General features: G+C 50.3%; 1 protein-coding gene across 3 annotated transcripts; it reads left to right on the top strand.

Moving 5' to 3' along the window:
• The first annotated feature begins 1,587 nt into the window (after positions 1 to 1,587).
• Positions 1,588 to 19,210, top strand: LOC130205339 (bone morphogenetic protein receptor type-2-like). Of its 3 annotated transcripts, XM_056432662.1 has the most exons (19): positions 1,588 to 1,766; positions 3,009 to 3,165; positions 4,810 to 4,998; positions 5,105 to 5,314; positions 6,451 to 6,558; positions 6,635 to 6,723; positions 6,803 to 7,030; positions 10,242 to 10,356; positions 11,054 to 11,208; positions 11,293 to 11,440; positions 12,561 to 12,697; positions 12,941 to 13,065; positions 13,135 to 13,273; positions 13,609 to 13,666; positions 13,856 to 13,935; positions 14,012 to 14,122; positions 14,203 to 14,400; positions 14,890 to 15,994; positions 16,088 to 19,210. In XM_056432662.1, the coding sequence occupies exons 2-19, from the start codon at positions 3,099 to 3,101 to the stop codon at positions 16,408 to 16,410; spliced, it is 3,585 nt and encodes a 1,194-aa protein (XP_056288637.1). In that variant the 5' UTR covers positions 1,588 to 1,766; positions 3,009 to 3,098; the 3' UTR covers positions 16,411 to 19,210. The 3 variants fall into 3 exon arrangements, with proteins under 3 accessions (XP_056288637.1, XP_056288628.1, XP_056288619.1); XM_056432653.1 differs by having other exon boundaries at positions 12,570 to 12,697; positions 12,941 to 13,273; XM_056432644.1 differs by having other exon boundaries at positions 12,941 to 13,273.
• Positions 19,211 to 20,395: the final 1,185 nt, after the last annotated feature.

The following is a 20,395-nucleotide window of genomic DNA, read 5'->3' as shown; positions in this document are numbered from 1 at the left end:
GAGACCAGAGGACATCAGAGGAGACCACAAGAGACCACAAGAGACCAGAGGACATCAGAGGAGACCACAAGAGACCAGAGGACATCAGAGGAGACCACAAGAGACCACAAGAGACCAGAGGACAGCAGAGGAGACCACAAGAGACCACAAGAGACCACAAGAGACCAGAGGACAGCAGAGGAGACCACAAGAGACCAGAGGACAGCAGAGGAGACCACAAGAGACCAGAGGACATCAGAGGAGACCACAAGAGACCACAAGAGACCAGAGGACATCAGAGGAGACCACAAGAGACCACAAGAGACCAGAGGACAGCAGAGGAGACCACAAGAGACCAGAGGACATCAGAGGAGACCAGAAGAGACCACAAGAGACCAGAGGACATCAGAGGAGACCACAAGAGACCACAAGAGACCAGAGGACATCAGAGGAGACCACAAGAGACCAGAAGAGACCACAAGAGACCACAAGAGACCAGAGGACAGCAGAGGAGACCACAAGAGACTAGAGGACATCAGAGGAGACCACAAGAGACCACAAGAGACCAGAGGACATCAGAGGAGACCACAAGAGACCAGAGGACAGCAGAGGAGACCACAAGAGACCACAAGAGACCAGAGGACATCAGAGGAGACCACAAGAGACCAGGGGACATCAGAGGAGACCACAAGAGACCAGGGGACATCAGAGGAGACCACAAGAGACCAGAGGACATCAGAGGAGACCACAAGAGACCACAAGAGACCAGAGGACAGCAGAGGAGACCACAAGAGACCACAAGAGACCAGAGGACATCAGAGGAGACCACAAGAGACCAGAAGAGACCAGAGGACATCAGAGGAAACCACAAGAGACCAGAGGACATCAGAGGAGACCACAAGAGACCACAAGAGACCAGAGGACAGCAGAGGAGACCACAAGAGACCGGAAGAGACCAGAGGACATCAGAGGAGACCACAAGAGACCACAAGAGACCAGAGCACATCAGAGGAGACCACAAGAGACCACAAGAGACCAGAGGACATCAGAGGAGACCACAAGAGACCAGAGGACATCAGAGGAGACCACAAGAGACCACAAGAGACCAGCAAGAGACCAGAGGACAGCAGAGGAGACCACAAGAGACCACAAGAGACCAGAGGACATCAGAGGAGACCACAAGAGACCAGAGGACAGCAGAGGAGACCACAAGAGACCAGAGGACATCAGAGGAGACCACAAGAGACCACAAGAGACCAGAGGACAGCAGGTCTCATATTCATATATATATATATATATATATAAATATACATTTAAATACAATGTGCAACAAAATGATAACAGAAGTGAAACAAAATATTTAGAATAGATAATTATATAATGAACTTTTAAATAAATAAAGGTGGACTGACGTCATATTCCCGACGATTGATGATGAACTTCGTCCTATCAGGTCCTGATCAATGTTATTGATAAACGAGTACCTGATCAATAAGCACATCAGCCTCATATTTAAAAACCGGAAGCACTTTTATTCTGACAGGGTGCACCGGAAGCTCTGTGTGGCTTGCTGTCAGGACTCTGATGGGTCTCAGACCAGCCCAGCCTCATTCCGGTCTGAGGAGCCTCTGGTCCTGATCTACAAAGCTGCTGCTGTAACCGGATTGATCCTGCAGAGGACAGTCCGAGCCGAGTCGGACCGACCCGGACCGACCCGGACCCTACCGAGCCCCTCCGCAGACGAGACAGGCTGCTTCATCTCCTGCGGAGCCGGAGTCTTCCTCCCGGTAAGGATGGGTTTATCTCCGTGACACGCGCACGCACACACGCACACCGTTAACGCCTGGCCACAGTGAGGCGGTCCGGTGTGCGTGTGTGCGCGCGCGCCACTCCCTTCCGTCCTCAGCGGTCAGAACGCAGTTACATTGACCTGCAGAGCAACATCAGGGATCAATAGTCTGATATCAGGAAGTGATCAGGGGCTCTGCAGCGCGCGCACACGCACGCACGCACGCAGGCACAAACACACGCACGTACACACGCACACACGCACACACGATACATGCGCTGCAGGTGTGTATTACAGGTGTTAGGATCATGAAGGTCACACTGAAATATTAAAATCACAGCTGATTAAAGGTCACTGATTATTGATCTGAGTGACACGTGAATATATTAGTGTTTCAATATTCTAATGACGTCACTATCATTACACAGTCACACGAAAGTCCACTTGTTAGAACAATATAATAATAATATTAGCCCATAATGTTTAATATCGAACAGAAGTTTAATATGTGAGAATTATATTAAAATGGTCCCTCAGCTAAGCCCCGCCCCTCTGACCCAGACTGACCAATCACAGCGTAGCATAGTAACAGTGGACATGGTCCTCTGGCCTCCTGGTAGTGGTCTGGATCAGACGGGTTGGACCTGTACTGAGGGTCTGCATGAGGCCGCTCACCACCAGGTCTCCAATGCACCCTGAGGAGGCCGATGGGGGGTCTGGGGGGTCATCTGGAGGTCCTGTGGGCTGGTGGACCGGGTTGGTGGATCCATCATCAGAGCAGCTCAGGAGCGTTGGGAGGTTCTGGAAGGGGGCTCTGGCTGGTCGTTGAACCTCCAGGTGGAGCGATGTGGATTCTGGTCCAGGACCAGTGGAGCAGGTCTGTTGGCTCATGGGAACTCATCCGGTCTCCATGTGTGTTGTGGAGGAGATGAAGACCTTGGCAGTCCTGTAGGGGTCACAGGAAGAGGCGGGGCTGAGCCTCTGGTACCAACGAGTCACTGATCCAGTCGGTGACTTTCATGGATCTAAAGACCCGGTGGAGGGAGAGAAGAGTCTGTGGACCTCAGAAGTCTCGTCTCTCTGCAGAGGATGTGGTTCTGTTGGTTCCTTCAGGGCGGCTCAGTGCGAAGCGGTCGGGTTGAGCCGGTCCCCGACAAGAGGACCAGAACTTTGTCTCCATAAGTGGATTTAATGTAAAAACTTTTCTAAAAGTACAAGTTATTTTCTCTGTGTCTTTCAGGACAATCTGACCCAGGATCAGTGATGAAGGCCCGCCTCTCAGTGTTTGAGTGACATCGACAGGGACTCGAACCCGCGAGGTGGATCCAATATGGCCGCTGTGGGTGGAGCTTCATTAACAGTGTGTCTGTGTGTCCTGCTGCTGCCTGCTGCCACTGGTCAGTTCATCATACCGTTTATTACCTAGCTTAGCACGAACACTGGAAGCAGAGGGAAGCTGTTAGCCTAGCTTAGCACGAAGACTGGAAGCAGAGGGAAGCTGTTAGCCTAGCTTAGCACGAAGACTGGAAGCAGAGGGAAGCTGTTAGCCTAGCTTAGCATAAAGACAGTAAGCAGAGGGAAGCTGTTAGCCTAGCTTAGCGGTTCTGATCCAACTCCTCCAGCTGAGAACGTGTTGAAGAAACCAGAAGAACTTCAGCTCCCAGCATGCATTGCTGGTGGCTCACAGAAACATGCGTGATGGTTACAGGAAGACAGCAAACATTCCTGTTTATTTAACTAATCGCTTCAGCAATTAACTCAACACACACACACACACACACACACACTACACACACACACCACACACACACACACACACACACACACCACACACACACACACACACACACACACACACACACACACACACACACACACACACACCACACACACACACACACACACACACACACACACACACCACACACACAACACACTCAGACTAGACTAAACAGTGAGTGTGGCTCCGGCTCGGTTCGGGGGGGTCAGCCAGATTCCTGAGACTCTGTGAAGGACAACAACATATTAGTGAGACTACCCTCTGGGTCCAGGTCTACAGTGAGACTACCCTCTGGGTCCAGGTCTACACTGAGACTACCCTCTGGGTCCAGGTCTACAGTGAGACTACCCTCTGGGTCCAGGTCTACAGTGAGACTACCCTCTGGGTCCAGGTCTACAGTGAGACTACCCTCTGGGTCCAGGTCTACACTGAGACTACCCTCTGGGTCCAGGTCTACACTGAGACTACCCTCTGGGTCCAGGTCTACAGTGAGACTACCCTCTGGGTCCAGGTCTACAGTGAGACTACCCTCTGGGTCCAGGTCTACACTGAGACTACCCTCTGGGTCCAGGTCTACACTGAGACTACCCTCTGGGTCTAGGTCTACACTGAGACTACCCTCTGGGTCCAGGTCTACACTGAGACTACCCTCTGGGTCCAGGTCTACACTGAGACTACCCTCTGGGTCCAGGTCTACAGTGAGACTACCCTCTGGGTCCAGGTCTACAGTGAGACTACCCTCTGGGTCCAGGTCTACACTGAGACTACCCTCTGGGTCCAGGTCTACAGTGAGACTACCCTCTGGGTCCAGGTCTACAGTGAGACTACCCTCTGGGTCCAGGTCTACACTGAGACTACCCTCTGGGTCCAGGTCTACAGTGAGACTACCCTCTGGGTCCAGGTCTACAGTGAGACTACCCTCTGGGTCCAGGTCTACACTGAGACTACCCTCTGGGTCCAGGTCTACACTGAGACTACCCTCTGGGTCCAGGTCTACACTGAGACTACCCTCTGGGTCCTGGTCTACACTGAGACTACCCTCTGGGTCCAGGTCTACAGTGAGACTACCCTCTGGGTCCAGGTCTACACTGAGACTACCCTCTGGGTCCAGGTCTACAGTGAGACTACCCTCTGGGTCCAGGTCTACAGTGAGACTACCCTCTGGGTCCAGGTCTACAGTGAGACTACCCTCTGGGTCCAGGTCTACACTGAGACTACCCTCTGGGTCCAGGTCTACACTAAGACTACCCTCTGGTTTCAGGTCTACAATCAGAGGACAGACAGTGTGCCTTCAGTGACCAGCTCCAGGGGGCGGAGCCTCACAGCGGACCGACCAATGAGCTCCGAGGAGTGGTGCGAGAAAACGGGACGGTGCGCTGCATCCGTGGCTCCAGCTGCTATGGATTGTGGGAAAATAAACCAGATGGGGAAATACATCTGGTCAAGCAAGGTGAGTCTCTCTCTCTCTCTCTTTTTCTCTCTCTCTTCTCCTTCTTTTCCTTCTTCTTCTTCTTCTTCTCCTCCACCTCCTACTACTACTACTTCCTGTCCTCCAGGCTGCTGGACTCACATCGGCAACCAGCAGGAGTGTCATGGCGCCCGCTGCCTGGTGACGGCGACGCCCACTCAGATGCAGAGCGGCAGCTACAGGTTCTGCTGCTGCAGCCGAGACCTCTGCAACGCCAACTTCACGGAGGCTCCGCCCACCGACGACACGCCCGCCCTGAGCCCGGTGAAGACGGGCGGGCAGGGCGTCAGACAGACAGGTGAGAGGTCTGAACCGACCAATCACAGGCCGCGTACGGGTCGAGGAGAAAGCTCTTCTTCAAACTGGACGTCATGTTTCAGTTTCTTGTTGTGATGTCGTAGTGATGTCGTAGTGATGTCATAGTGATGTCGTAGTGATGTCATAGTGATGTCATAGTGGTGTCATAGTGATGTCGTAGTGATGTCGTAGTGATGTCGTAGTGATGTCGTAGTGATGTCATAGTGGTGTCGTAGTGATGTCATAGTGATGTCATAGTGATGTCATAGTGGTGTCGTAGTGATGTCATAGTGGTCATAGTAGTGTCATAATGATGTCGTAGTGATGTCATAGTGATGTCATAGTGGTGTCGTAGTGATGTCATAGTGGTCATAGTAGTGTCATAGTGATGTCATAGTGGTGTCATAATGATGTCGTAGTGATGTGGTAGTGATGTCGTAGTGATGTCATAGTGGTGTCGTAGTGATGTCATAGTGATGTCATAGTGATGTCATAGTGGTGTCGTAGTGATGTCATAATGATGTCGTAGTGATGTCATAGTGGTCATAGTAGTGTCATAGTGATGTCATAGTGATGTCATAGTGGTGTCATAATGATGTCGTAGTGATGTGGTAGTGATGTCATAGTGGTGTCGTAGTGGTCATAGTAGTGTCATAGTGATGTCATAGTGATGTCATAGTGGTGTCGTAATGATGTCATAGTGATGTCATAGTGATGTCATAGTGGTGTCATAGTGGTGTCATAATGATGTCATAGTGGTCATAGTAGTGTCATAGTGATGTCATAATGATGTCATAGTGATGTCATAGTGGTGTCGTAGTGATGTCATAGTGGTCATAGTAGTGTCATAGTGATGTCATAGTGATGTCATAGTGGTGTCATAGTGATGTCATAATGATGTCGTAGTGATGTCATAGTGGTCATAGTAGTGTCATAGTGATGTCATAATGATGTCGTAGTGATGTCATAGTGGTCATAGTAGTGTCATAGTGATGTCATAATGATGTCATAGTGGTCATAGTAGTGTCATAGTGATGTCATAGTGGTGTCATAGTGATGTCATAATGATGTCGTAGTGATGTCATAATGGTGTCATAGTGGTGTCGTAGTGATGTCGTCGTGATGTCATCACCACAGATCACCAGCCGCTGCGGCAAGAGGACATGGTGCTCATCGCCCTGGCAACCGTCGCCATAGCAGCCGTCGTTATTGTGGCGTTGTTCCTTGGATACCGCATGATGAAAGGTACACACGCACGCACACCGCCACACACACTGACACACACACACAGATTAATAATAAACACTAAATGTGTATTCAGGTAAGCAGAAACTCAGCCTGTCGGCTCTGGATGTGATGGAGACGGCAAACACAGATACTGTTGACCTGGATCACCTGAAGCTACTGGAGGTACACACACACACACACACACACACACACGAACAGGTAGAGAACAGAACTCTAATGCCGCTCTCCTCTCTCCCGACAGCTGATTGGTCGAGGCCGTTATGGCACCGTGTTCCGTGGTCGTCTTAACGATCGCTGCGTCGCCGTCAAACTCTTCAGCGCCGCCGACCGTCTGAACTTCTTCAGCGAGCGCTCCATCTACTCGCTGCTGCTGCAGCATGACAACATCGCCCGTTTCCTGAGCGCCGACGAGAGGACGGCGGCCGACGGGCGGCCGGAGTACCTCATCCTCATGGAGTACTACCCACTGGTAAGGAGTACCTCATCCTCATGGAGTACTACCCACTGGTAAGGAGTACCTCATCCTCATGGAGTACTACCCACTGGTAAGGAGTACAAGTACTCACTGTGGAGGATTATCATTGATGCATTCATGAGGTGCAGCTCATTTAACCATCCATCCATTCTCATCCGATTAATCCCTCACTCGTGAACAAGACTCTGAGATACTTGTTCTCCTTCTCTTGGGGCACTCTGTCCCCACCTGGAGGATCAATCCACCGGTTTCTGGCAGAGCACCACGGCCTCAGATCTTGAGGTGCTGACTCTCATCCCCGCCGCTTCTCACTCGGCTCTAAACGCCCCAGTGAATGCCGGAGGTCACGGTCTGAGGCCAACAGGACCGGCTCATCTGCAAGCAGCAGAGAGGCGATCCCGAGACCCCCAAACCTGACCTGCTCCCCCACAGGCTGCGCCTAGATATCCTGTCCATGAAGATCACAAACAGGACCGGAGATGAAGGGCAGCCCTGGTGGAGGCCAACACCCACCGGGAGCCTGTCTGACTTCATGTAGAGAACACCAACACAGATCTTACTGCAGGTCTACAGAGACCGGATAGCCCGTAGCAACGAGTCCGGAAGCCCATACTCCCGCAGCACCCCCCACAACAACCGCCGAGGGACCTGGTCGAAAGCCTTCTCCAAGTCCACAAAGCACATGTACACTGGTTGGGCTCCCAGGACCCCTCCAGTATTCTTGGGAAGGTAAAGAGCTGGTCCACGGTTCCAGGACCGGGACGGAATCCGGAATGGTCTTGAATCGCCTCTCCAGAATCCTGACGTAAACGTTCCCCGGGAGGCTGAGTAGTGTGATACCACGATAGTTTGAGCACACTCTCCGGTCCCCCTTTTTGAAAAGGAACCACCAACCCAGTCTGCTAGTCCATTGGCACTGTTCCAGACCCCCACGAGACATTGAAGAGGCGTGTAATCCAAGAAAGCCCAACAATGTCCAGCGCCTTCAGCATCTCAGGGCGGATCTCATCTAACACTGGCGCCTTGCCACCAAGAAGCTTTTTGACAAGCTTGGCGGCCTCTGCCAGGGATATTGGTGCAACCCTCCCCAAGTCTACAGGCACTGCCCCCTCCAGAGGGGCCATGTTGCCCAATTGCTGAGAACAGCCTGGGGTAGGCCCTGCTTTCCCTTCCTTTGCCCCATAGGCAAAGGCCCGGCCACCAGACTCTCGCCGGCGAGCTCCCCTCCTGGCTCTGGCCCCGGGAGGGTGCCCCGGTTCCCCTTGTCCAGCAGACGTAGCTTCATTCCGTGGGCTGCGATCCATCCATCGAAAAACCCTGATGGATAGCATTTAACCTGTTCTATAAAATACATCAGCTGATTATATTTACTATTAATAAGGTAGAGCGTACCTGAGGTTATCAGATGGTCAGTAAACGCCTCATGACTCCCTGGTGGTTTCTGTAGCGCCACCTAGAGGAAGCTGTAATGCTCAATGCAGCCTGTAGGGGGACAAAACAGCGCCTGAGTCTCTGATCCTGCTATTGTGCTGGAAGACGGTGCCTTCAGTCCTACTTCCTGTCTGGAGACACACACACACATACACACAGACACACACACACACACACGCACACCCACCCACACACAGACACACAGACACAGACACACAGACACGCACACCCACCCACACACAGACACACACACACACGCACCCACACACACACCCACACACAGACACACAGACACACAGACACAGACACACATACACACACACGCACACCCACACACACCCACACACAGACACACATAAACATACACACAGACACACACACACGCACACCCACCCACCCACACACAGACACACATACACAGACACACATACACACACCCACCCACACACACACACAGACACACACAGACACACATACACACACACAGACACACACACACACACACACACACACACACACACACACACACACACATACACACACACACACACACACACACACAGACACATACACACACACACACACAGACACACACACACACACACACACACACACACACACAGACACATACACAGACATACACACAGACACCACACACACACACACTCACACACAGACAGACACACACCACCACACACACACACACACACACACCTACACACACAGACACACACAGACACACACACACACGCACACACACACCACACCACACATACACACATGCACACACACAGGTACACACAGACACACACACCCACCACACACACACACACACACACACACACCCACACACGCCCACACACACACAGACACACATACACAGACACACATACACACACACATCAAACCTTCGTGATGAATCTTTCTTTAACCAACGTACACATATACAATGTTAGCTTCCTGTTTATAACCACACACACACACACACACACACATTCCTCTGAAGCAGTCAGACAGTATTTCTCTCGTATAATTTATGATGTATTAAGATCCACAGACATGGCCGGCGTTTAAAGTGTTCACACCTGTCTGTCTGTGTGTGTGTCTGTCCACCTGTCTGTCTGTGTGTGTCCACCTGTCTGTCTGTGTGTGTGTCTGTCCACCTGTCTGTCTGTGTGTGTCCACCTGTCTGTCTGTGTGTGTGTCTGTCCACCTGTCTGTCTGTGTCTGTCCACCTGTCTGTCTGTGTCTGTCCACCTGTCTGTCTGTGTGTGTGTCTGTCCACCTGTCTGTCTGTGTGTGTCCACCTGTCTGTGTGTCTGTCCACCTGTCTGTCTGTGTGTGTCCACCTGTCTGTCTGTGTGTGTGTCTGTCCACCTGTCTGTCTGTGTCTGTCCACCTGTCTGTCTGTGTGTGTCCACCTGTCTGTCTGTGTGTGTGTCTGTCCACCTGTCTGTCTGTGTGTATGTCTGTCTGTGTCTGTCCACCTGTCTGTCTGTGTGTGTGTCTGTCCACCTGTCTGTCTGTGTGTGTCCACCTGTCTGTCTGTCTGTGTGTGTGTCTGTCCACCTGTCTGTCTGTGTGTGTGTCTGTCCACCTGTCTGTCTGTGTCTGTCCACCTGTCTGTCTGTGTGTGTGTCTGTCCACCTGTCTGTCTGTGTGTGTCCACCTGTCTGTCTGTCTGTGTGTGTGTCTGTCCACCTGTCTGTCTGTGTGTGTGTCTGTCCACCTGTCTGTCTGTGTGTGTGTCTGTCCACCTGTCTGTGTGTCTCAGGGCTGTCTGTCTCGCTACCTGTCTGTCCACACAGTGGACTGGTCTACCTGCTGCAGGATGACTCACGGTGTGACCAGAGGACTCGCCTTTCTGCACACTGAACTCTACAGAGGAGGTATTATCATCATTATGTTATTATTATTGTTGTTGTTTTGTTGTTGTTGTGATTGGTAACAGTCGTAGTGTTCATATATTCTCCTGTGTGTTGATCTGTGCTCTGTGTTCACTGCTCCCCCTGCTGGTGGCTGAAGGAAGACACATGTTTACTTGACTCCACGATTAAATGTTTATGAATACAAGTTATTATTATTCTTAATAGAAAACAGGATTAGGATTATTATTTTAAAAACTCTCTAACTAAATAATCGGTCTCCTCAGACCAGTATAAAGATGGCCTCTGTCCCCTCAGACCAGTATAAAGATGGCCTCTGTCCCCTCAGACCAGTATAAAGATGGTCTTTGTCCCCTCAGACCAGTATAAAGATGGTCTCTGTCCCCTCAGACCAGTATAAAGATGGTCTCTGTCCCCTCAGACCAGTATAAAGATGGCCTCTGTCCCCTCAGACCAGTATAAAGATGGCCTCTGTCCCCTCAGACCAGTATAAAGATGGTCTCTGTCCCCTCAGACCAGTATAAAGATGGTCTCTGTCCCCTCAGACCAGTATAAAGATGGCCTCTGTCCCCTCAGACCAGTATAAAGATGGCCTCTGTCCCCTCAGACCAGTACAAAGATGGCCTCTGTCCCCTCAGACCAGTATAAAGATGGCCTCTGTCCCCTCAGACCAGTATAAAGATGGCCTCTGTCCCCTCAGACCAGTACAAACCGGCGGTGGCCCACCGAGACGTGACCAGTAGGAACGTGCTGGTTCGGGCCGACCTGTCCTGCGTCCTCGCCGACTTCGGTCTGTCCATGAGGCTGACAGGAAGCCGTCGGCCCGGAGACGACGACACCGCCTCCATCTCCGAGGTGAGGTCACGTGACCACGCACACAGTGTGAGCCGAGACGGAGGGGTCACCTGTGTGTGTGTGTGTGTGTGTGTGCGTGTGCAGGTGGGCACCGTGCGCTACATGGCTCCGGAGGTTCTGGGTGGAGCTCTGAACCTCCGGGACTGCGAGTCGGCGCTGAAGCAGGTGGACGTCTACGCTCTGGGGCTCCTCTACTGGGAGAGCTTCAGGAGGTGCTCACACCTGTCCCCAGGTGAGCCCCACGAGCCCCCACGGGAGACCACCTGACTGTAGACCACCTCACTGGAGACCACCTGACTGTAGACCACCTCACGGGAGACCACCTCACGGGAGACCACCTCACTGGAGACCACCTGACTGTAGACCACCTCACTGGAGACCACCTGACTGGAGACCACCTCACTGGAGACCACCTGACTGTAGACCACCTGACTGTAGACCACCTGACTGGAGACCACCTCACGGGAGACCACCTCACGGGAGACCACCTCACTGGAGACCACCTCACTGGAGACCACCTGACTGTAGACCACCTGACTGTAGACCACCTCACTGGAGACCACCTCACTGGAGACCACCTGACTGTAGACCACCTGACTGTAGACCACCTCACTGGAGACCACCTCACTGGAGACCACCTCACTGTAGACCACCTCACTGGAGACCACCTCACTGGAGACCACCTGACTGTAGACCACCTGACTGGAGACCACCTCACTGGAGACCACCTGACTGTAGACCACCTGACTGTAGACCACCTCACTGTAGACCACCTCACTGTAGACCACCTGACTGTAGACCACCTCACTGGAGACCACCTCACTGGAGACCACCTGACTGTAGACCACCTCACTGGAGACCACCTGACTGGAGACCACCTGACTGGAGACCACCTGACTGTAGACCACCTGACTGTAGACCACCTGACTGGAGACCACCTCACTGGAGACCACCTCACTGTAGACCACCTGACTGGAGACCACCTCACTGGAGACCACCTGACTGTAGACCACCTGACTGTAGACCACCTGACTGTAGACCACCTGACTGTAGACCACCTGACTGTAGACCACCTCACTGTAGACCACCTGACTGTAGACCACCTGACTGTAGACCACCTCACTGTAGACCACCTCACTGGAGACCACCTCACTGTAGACCACCTGACTGTAGACCACCTCACTGTAGACCACCTCACTGTAGACCACCTCACTGGAGACCACCTGACTGGAGACCACCTCACTGTAGACCACCTCACTGGAGACCACCTCACTGGAGACCACCTCACTGGAGACTACCTCACTGTAGACCACCCACTACTGGGCCAGGTATAATGTACCTGGTGTGTCCAGGTGGAGCAGTACCTGAGCACCAGCTGGCCTTTCAGGCGGAGCTGGGGAACCATCCCAGTTTTGAGGACATGCAGGTCCTCGTCTCCAGAGACAAGTTCAGACCCAGATTCCCTGAAAGCTGGAAGGAGAACAGTCTGGTGAGTGTTCCGGTCCTCTCCTGTCCTCTCCTGTCCTCACCTGTCTTCACTCCTCTCCTGTCCTCTCCTGTCCTCACCTGTCCACACTTGTCCTCACTCCTCTCCTGTCCTCACCTGTCCACACTTGTCCTCACTTGTCTTCACTCCTCTCCTGTCCTCACCTCTTTTCTCTTGTCCTCTCCTCTCCTCTTTTCTCCTGTCCTCACCTGTCCTCACCTGTTGTGTATACTTTGTGTATTTTAGGCTCTGCGCTCCCTGAAGGAGACGATGGAGGACTGTTGGGATCAGGACGCTGAAGCTCGACTCACCGCTCAGTGTGCAGAGGAGAGACTGTGGGACCTCTCACTGCTGACTACACACAGCCACAGGTACACACACACACACACACTCACACACACACACCCTAATAACGACCTCATGCCTGGTCCCTCTCTCAGGAACCCGTCTCAGGGCCACTGGCCTCCTCAGGAGGACCTCCAGGTGGGCGTGGTCAAGAACCTCCAGGGAGACGGAGGACCAGCAGAAAGTTCTGAGAGAAATAGAAACTCCATCAACTACGAGCGGCAGCAGGTCCAGGTATCCATTAAATTATATTTGTCATACATTTATTATATTCAATTATATATATATTATATTCAATTATATGTGTTATACATTTATTATATTAAATTATATGTGTTATACATTTATTATATTCAATTATATGTATTATACATTTATTATATTAAATTATATGTATTATACATTTATTATATTAAATTATATGTATTAAACATTTATTATATTCAATTATATGTATTATACATTTATTATATTCAATTTTAGGTATACATTTATTCTAATCAATTATATGTATTATACATTTATTATAATCAATTATATGTGTTATATTCATTTTTTGTCCGTCTCAGGTCCGCTCGTCCACCAATGTGACACCCCCCTCCACCCTCTGCAACATCTCTGAGTCCGGTGTGTTTTTCTCACCACACACACACACACACACACACACACACTAGCATGTAGCATGCGGCATGTCAGAAGGACGGAGCCTCTCAGAGACCAGTTGCTGGACTTCCTGTTAGTCTGAGACAGATATTGATATTCATGTGTGTGTCTCTCTGTGGACATGTCCTCAGGAACTGTCCCTCTGTCCTCCAGGTGTCCCTGTGTCCACTGCCCCTGTCTGTTTGCAGCTGACAGAAGAAGACCTGGAGGCCATCAAACTGGACCCCAATGAGGTCTTTATCTGAGACGTTTGCGGTCCGTCCTTCTGTCTCCACAAGTCGATGACTCCTCCACCTTGTGTCTCCGCAGGTTGAGAAGAACTTGAGAGAAAGTTCTGATGAAAACTTGATGGAACATTCCCAGAAACAGTTTGGTTCTCCAGAGCATCGGGCGGCCAGCCATCAGATCCTCCAGACGGAGGTCCAGTAGTCCTGATACCGCTCTACATACTGCTGTTGGATGTACCTGGTACCCGCCAGCTGACCCTGTCTTCCCTCTAGGTCCACAGCTCTGTGCTGGCTGTTCAGGGCGATCAGGGGGTCGTCGGCCAGGTCGACACCCCTCCGTCCTCCTCTGGTCACCCCCTCCCCAAACAGCAGAACCTGCCCCAGAGGCCCACCAGTCTCCACCTTCTCCACAAAACCAAGGACAGTAGCTCTCGACTGAAGCTGGGGAAGCTCAAGTCAAACCACAGACAGGTACAGCAGGATCAGGTCTGATGGCTTCAGGCTGTGGTACCGGCCGGTTCTGGAGCTCATATCAGACGTTCAGGTGTTTCTGTCCACCAAGAAAGTTCTTTAGGAGGCTTTTGTAGACCCGAGGCCATCGCCAGAGCAGTCACCCTTGGTGGTCAGGAGAGAGAATGCAGCTTTAACGCATGAAGCATAGACTTCTATACAACCAGAGGAGTCACCCTTGGTGGTCAGGAGAGAGAATGCAGCTTTAACACATGAAGCATAGACCTCTATACAACCAGAGGAGTCGCCCCCTGGTGGTCAGGAGAGAGAATGCAGCTTTAACACATGAAGCATAGACTTCTATACAACCAGAGGAGTCTATAGGACTCAAGTATTGTGTAATTTTAGGCTCTGAGTCCTTTCTGGTGTCACAGTTTTACAGGATCACTAATGTTGCAACAACAAAGTGATTTTATTGCCGTCACTAATCTCCGGTGTCCCGTGTTTCAGGTGGAGACAGGTGTTGCTAAGATGAACACGGTAACAGTGGCCCTGGCTGCAGAGCCCCACCAGGTAATGACAGTGACCAACAACACCAGCAGCACCAGAGGTGGCGAAACTTGTGGTCGAGCCCCGTTTAAGTTTGTGGTCGCCAAGAGCTCCAGCGCCAGTGTTCCCGCCCTGGTGACCAACGGGGTGACAGGAGGAGGCCAAACCAATCCGGCGGGACCACAGCTGGAGGACGAGGACAAGATGGAGGGGGTGGGGCTCGCAGGACAGGATGACCGATGCATGAACCTCCTCAACTCCAGTCCAGATGAGCATGAACCGCTGCTGAAGAGAGAACAGCCGCCAGCAGAGAGCGAGCCCCTTCCTCCTCTGCATCATCACCGTCAGTCACAAGCTGGCAACATCGGGTCGGGAAAAGGCTCAAACTACAACAACAACAACAACAACAGGTCGACGTTGGGATCAAAGTGGAAGATCCAGGGCTTAAAGGTTGAACCTGGTTCAGAAGTCCGTCAGGATAGGAGCATCACCAGTTCAAAACCTGAGCCACATCCGGCAAGACGAGCTCCATCGGACCGGGACCCAGCACCACAGGATAGAGGGTACGGTTCAGACCTGTTTGTCAAGAGAGCCTGTTTAGTAGAACCAGTACTGACCTCTGAATCCGCCAGAAGTCCAAAGATGGTCCACTCTCTTGCCACGGCACTGGTACCAGACCATCCAGTTTCACTGCCAGTCCCAGAGGGCCTGGGATCCCCAGCTTCACATGTGAAAGACCCGAACACCTCAAACTCATATTCAACAGCCCGAGTTTCAGATGCCCTAACTCTTGGTCCAGAAAAACAAGCTTTTAAACCTTCAGACTCAGATCCGACTCAATCTCCAATCGGGAATCCAAAAGCTTCAGTTTCAGAGGTTCAAGTCTCAGCAAATCAACATTCAGGAACCCCAGCAGAGGCTTCAGCTCTAGAACCTGGACCTCTAGAAATTCCAGCCTTAGTTCCAAGAACTCAAGGTGTGCTACAGATCCAGGTAGGACCGGCCAGAGCCAAGCGGCGTGAGCGTCCCTGCTCTCTGGACCTGTCCTCGTCCTGCATCTCCTCAGGTGAGTCGAGATGTTGTCGAAACAGTTCAAGCAACACATTCAATATTGTGCATGAGATTTTAAACGGTTTCCTTCCTCTCTTCCGCTCCTCAGAGGATGTTTCCCTGACAGATAATCACAGTCTGAGCGTTTCAGGAGAGAAAATAAAACGACGCATCAAGACTCCATACACCCTGAAAAAATGGCGTCCGGCCTCATTGGTCGTTTCCACGGACACAGCTATGGACCCAGACTTCAGGTTTAACACCCGTGTCGGTAGCAGCAGCCAGACCCATTTACCTTCCGGTCTTCATCGAGCAGGAAGCATCGGCTTCCCCAAAATCAATCAGTCCAAATCCAGCATGGCTGTGTTTCTGGTCGGCGGTGGAGCCACGGCGACCGCGACCTCCGAGCCCGATGGAGTGACCTCCTTCTAAAGTTTGATTAAAGCGGAACAGATTATTTTTCCCCCCCAATTCTTTGTCTTCCATCTCTTTCGTTGTGGAAAATGGAGTTCTGACTGCCGAACCATTCGGCTTCCCCCGGCACCAGAGCTGAATCTGAAGCGCGGGGCGTCAAACGGAGGAGCTACTCGGATGTCTTGTTGTTTCTACATGTCCTTGATTCTGCTAGACACCTTTTTGAAGGACTGTTGCTGAGTGGCCCAGTGACCGCTTGACCTCTGACCCCGTCTGTGGAGCATGAACGCCCATGAGGACCACAGTCATGAGGGATTCCCTAACTTCTAGATGATTGGCTTCTGTTGCGAATGGTCTCTTGGCTAATGGGCGTGGCCAATTATGTACAGGTAAGACCTGGGCAACAGGTTTACCCAGAAGGCCAATAAAGAACGCTCAAACTCCTACATGGGTGTTGTGTTTGGTAGGGAGGTTAAAAATACCCCACAATCCCTTCCAGTCTTACTTGTAGACGGATCCCGTTGTGCTTTTGGGTATGGCCGTGATCTAAAGACCTCAACATGCTTCAGGTTACTGGTGAAGGAAGCTGGTTCCCGGTAGATATTTGGGCTCCTGCTGCGATTCAGTTTGTGGCTTGTTGAAGGTTCCAGAGGATTGGGCCGGTTATATATTTAAAACACTTAAAAACAAAGGTTGCATTCTTCAGAGACCGAAATAACAGGGACGGCTGATTAGGAATCGCTTTTGCCTGAAACCTTTCCTCTATGCAGTCGTCTCACGAGGCCTCGTGGATCAGCACATTGACCACACGATTGTTGAAGGATCTTTATTCTCTAGTTTGCACTTTTAACAAGTTATTTAACCGCCAAGTGAGAGCTAGAGGGAGAGAGAGGAAGAGATGAGCCTCGTCCAACCTCCTCAGGAACCTTCACAGTTCTCACTAAAACTATGGAAACAGGTCAGAATGAGAACGGCGGTTGGGCCGACTGATGGAATACGCCTTCAAACGCCCCCGAAGCGGTCTTATACATGTACCTTATGTACATGTACTATGTATACATGTACATGTACACATGTTGTATTGTCTTCGTCACCAATCACAGAATCAGCTTTGGCTCTGATCCGCTCAGCGTTCTGACCCGGTCCGGTAAATCCTTCATCTTTAAATGATCCAACAAGTGGAGCGCTGTTTGAAAAGTGGATCTATGAGATGTATAACAACGGTATTATTATTCATAAATGCGTTCAGTAGCACATGTCAGGTCTGTTTTAATGAGTTTAATGAACCATGTTTAAAAGACAGAACCAGTCACTCCATGTTCTGCATGTTTTGAAAAGGCGGATGTACGCGACACACCTCTGACTGCTCCTTCAATTACAATAATTATCCTTATTAACATTTAGAGAATATAACACTTCTGTATCAGATCTGTATTTTATTTTCATGTTTATTATTAGTTTCATCAAGATAAATATAATCGTACTGTTATTTTACATTCAGCGGACTTCAAGGTTTAAAATGTATTTCATTTGTTATTTTTCGATTTTCTACCATTTGTACTATTTTTAGATTTGTACAGATGAGAATTATTAGTTTTAAATGTAAATGTGGGAAGGCTGAGGCGTGTGGTTCAGCTGGTCCTGGTGTAGCTGGACCTGGTTCAGCTGGTGTAGCTGGACCTGGTTCAGCTGGTCCTGGTGTAGCTGGACCTGGTGTAACTGGACCTTGTGCAGCTGTTCCTGGTGTAGCTGGTCTTGGTTCAGCTGATCCTGGTTCAGCTGGACCTGTGTGTAGCTAGTCCTGGTGTAGCTGGTTCTGGTTCAGCTGGTCCTGGTTCAGCTGATCCTGGTGTAGCTGGACCTTATAATCTGATCTCAGAACCGGCCTTCAGCTTCCCTTGAAGTGGTCTTCGCTTTAGCTCCAAACCCAGACCTGTAATGAGTGAACCCCGGGCCTCCAGCTCGCTGACGATCCCTTTAAAGTCCCTCCATCGTTCCCATAGAGCTCAATGGAGAGAAACAACGTTCAGCGTCCTGCATGAAAGATTCGTCTGATGATGTCTGACGAGTCTCCAGCGATCTGAGTGCCCGTGTAATATTTCAGATGCAGCATATTGGTGATTATTGTGTCTGCTGTTGGATCTGCTGTGTATGTCTTTTGTTATCCATTTGTAAAATGGATACGATAGTTTTGACTTTCCAGTGGTGTAAATACGCTATTACATTATTACACATTGTATACTTTCATATGGGACCAAGTGCCACCTCTAGTACTACTGTTGTGTTCTGTGTACTCCTAAAGTATGTCGTACAGTCAGACACATGCTGTAAACACAAATGCTGAATAAAGAGCAGAGGACCCACAGTGTATCATCATTATGAGAAGCTGCTGTAAACCATATATATATATATATGAAGAAAAAAAATGTTGCTCTCAAAATAAAAAATACTCTCAAAATAAAAAGCTATGAACTGAGTTTGGGTATAGTGGGCAGAGCTTACGCTGTGATTACATGCACGCAGAAAGTGGGGCTGCCTCCATGTCACTCTTTAAAAAAAGAGACTCCATGGCACGAACAAATTGTAAAAAAAGTGAAGTTGTGCTTCATTTAAAATACTTGACAAAACAGAGCAATATGATATCAACTTACCTCCATGTCCTCCGCACCGCAACCTCCCGTTAGCGTCGCGTGCCAAGAGCCCAGCCGAATCCAACAATAGGAACTCCTCGCTCATTCAGCAGCGTAGGCCCCGCCCACTACGGTCAAACTCAACTCGTAGCTTTTTCGTTTTGGGCGCGAAGTGTTTAAAAAAAATATATATGTGTTTTCTTGATTTTCACAGTTTTTATCCCACCAGGGAAGAGGATTCACACGTCTCAGGGCAATTACAGATTGAAATTTAAAACCTCATTCCCGACCCCACCCCACCCCACCCACCAATTGTAGGGTTACAGGCTACGGAACTTATACAATACATTCAGGTAATTTCAGGTACATTCAGGAGATGAAAATGTAAACAGTCAAATAATTACATTAATCCATCAGGTAATGTAAAGCAATTTGGAAATGAAAATTAACAAAGTGAGAAGTTGCATGTAAAAAAGAGAATGAGTTATGGCTAAAGGACAAAACAAAAACAAAAACAGAAAAAAAAAAGATAAAAAAAGATAAAAAACAACAACAAGGGGAGGGGAGGGAGGGAGGGGGGGATGCTCACTGTTGCTATGGAGCGGATCCACCTTAGTCTATGTCGAGAGGTTCTTGTAAGGTGTTACGTCCCGCCTCCCTACTCTGCGGTAGTGGCTCTTGAGGGAGACGCAACATGAAATAAAATAAGAAAACGCGAAGCCCTTTACAGCGAACAAAAAGCTTTATTCGCGTAATCAAACAATGTCACTGGAGAACGGGTAGAGGAAACAAAAAGACGGAGCGGACTTGGACCAGCCACTCCAGCGGCCGTCGAACCCAGAGTCTTCCTCCGCTGCCCAACACACCACAGAACCTAACGGGCCCAACAAAGACACGAAAACAACCTATGTAACACGTCCTCCAGGAAACCCAACCAAAAGGCACAAGCGCCTCGGCACAGCGGACCCCTCCCCAGTAATGAACACCTCTCTTCTCCTTCAGTCTCCTCCTTTACACTCGGCTGATTGGCAACGGTGAACACCCGCGCCAAGCTCGGCTGAGTGTCAACTAGGAACACCTGGAGAAGGCGGAGCCAGAGGCGGGCCAAGTGCACCTGCCCAGCCGAGAAAACAAGAGGACAACAAGAAGGGGGGGGGAGTACGTAACACCCCCACCATGAGTTAGTGATTTTTTTTTTACAATTTTTTTTTTTTAAAACAAAACAATCACAACAAACAACCTTAGTTGACCGGCGTGCTCACCACCACTCATTCCACCCAATAACTGCTATATTATAAGCGCGACAATGCATCCGCCAACACATTATCCTTGCCACGAATGTGTTTGACCTCAACATTGAAGGCTTGCATGAA

This window comes from Pseudoliparis swirei, chromosome 2 (assembly GCF_029220125.1).
Source record: "Pseudoliparis swirei isolate HS2019 ecotype Mariana Trench chromosome 2, NWPU_hadal_v1, whole genome shotgun sequence".
Lineage (NCBI taxonomy): Eukaryota > Metazoa > Chordata > Actinopteri > Perciformes > Liparidae > Pseudoliparis > Pseudoliparis swirei.
Note: the sequence above shows the minus strand (reverse complement) of the source record. Positions and strands in the feature narration are given on the sequence as shown.

Coding starts and splice junctions, on each gene's coding strand:
- LOC130205339 (XM_056432644.1), top strand. CDS start 3,099: ATGGCCGCTGTGGGTGGAGCTTCATTAACAGTGTGTCTGTGTGTCCTG. Junction 6,559..6,634: donor TGGATACCGCATGATGAAAG/GTACACACGCAC, acceptor ATGTGTATTCAG/GTAAGCAGAAACTCAGCCTG. Junction 15,995..16,087: donor CTCGTCCTGCATCTCCTCAG/GTGAGTCGAGAT, acceptor TCCGCTCCTCAG/AGGATGTTTCCCTGACAGAT.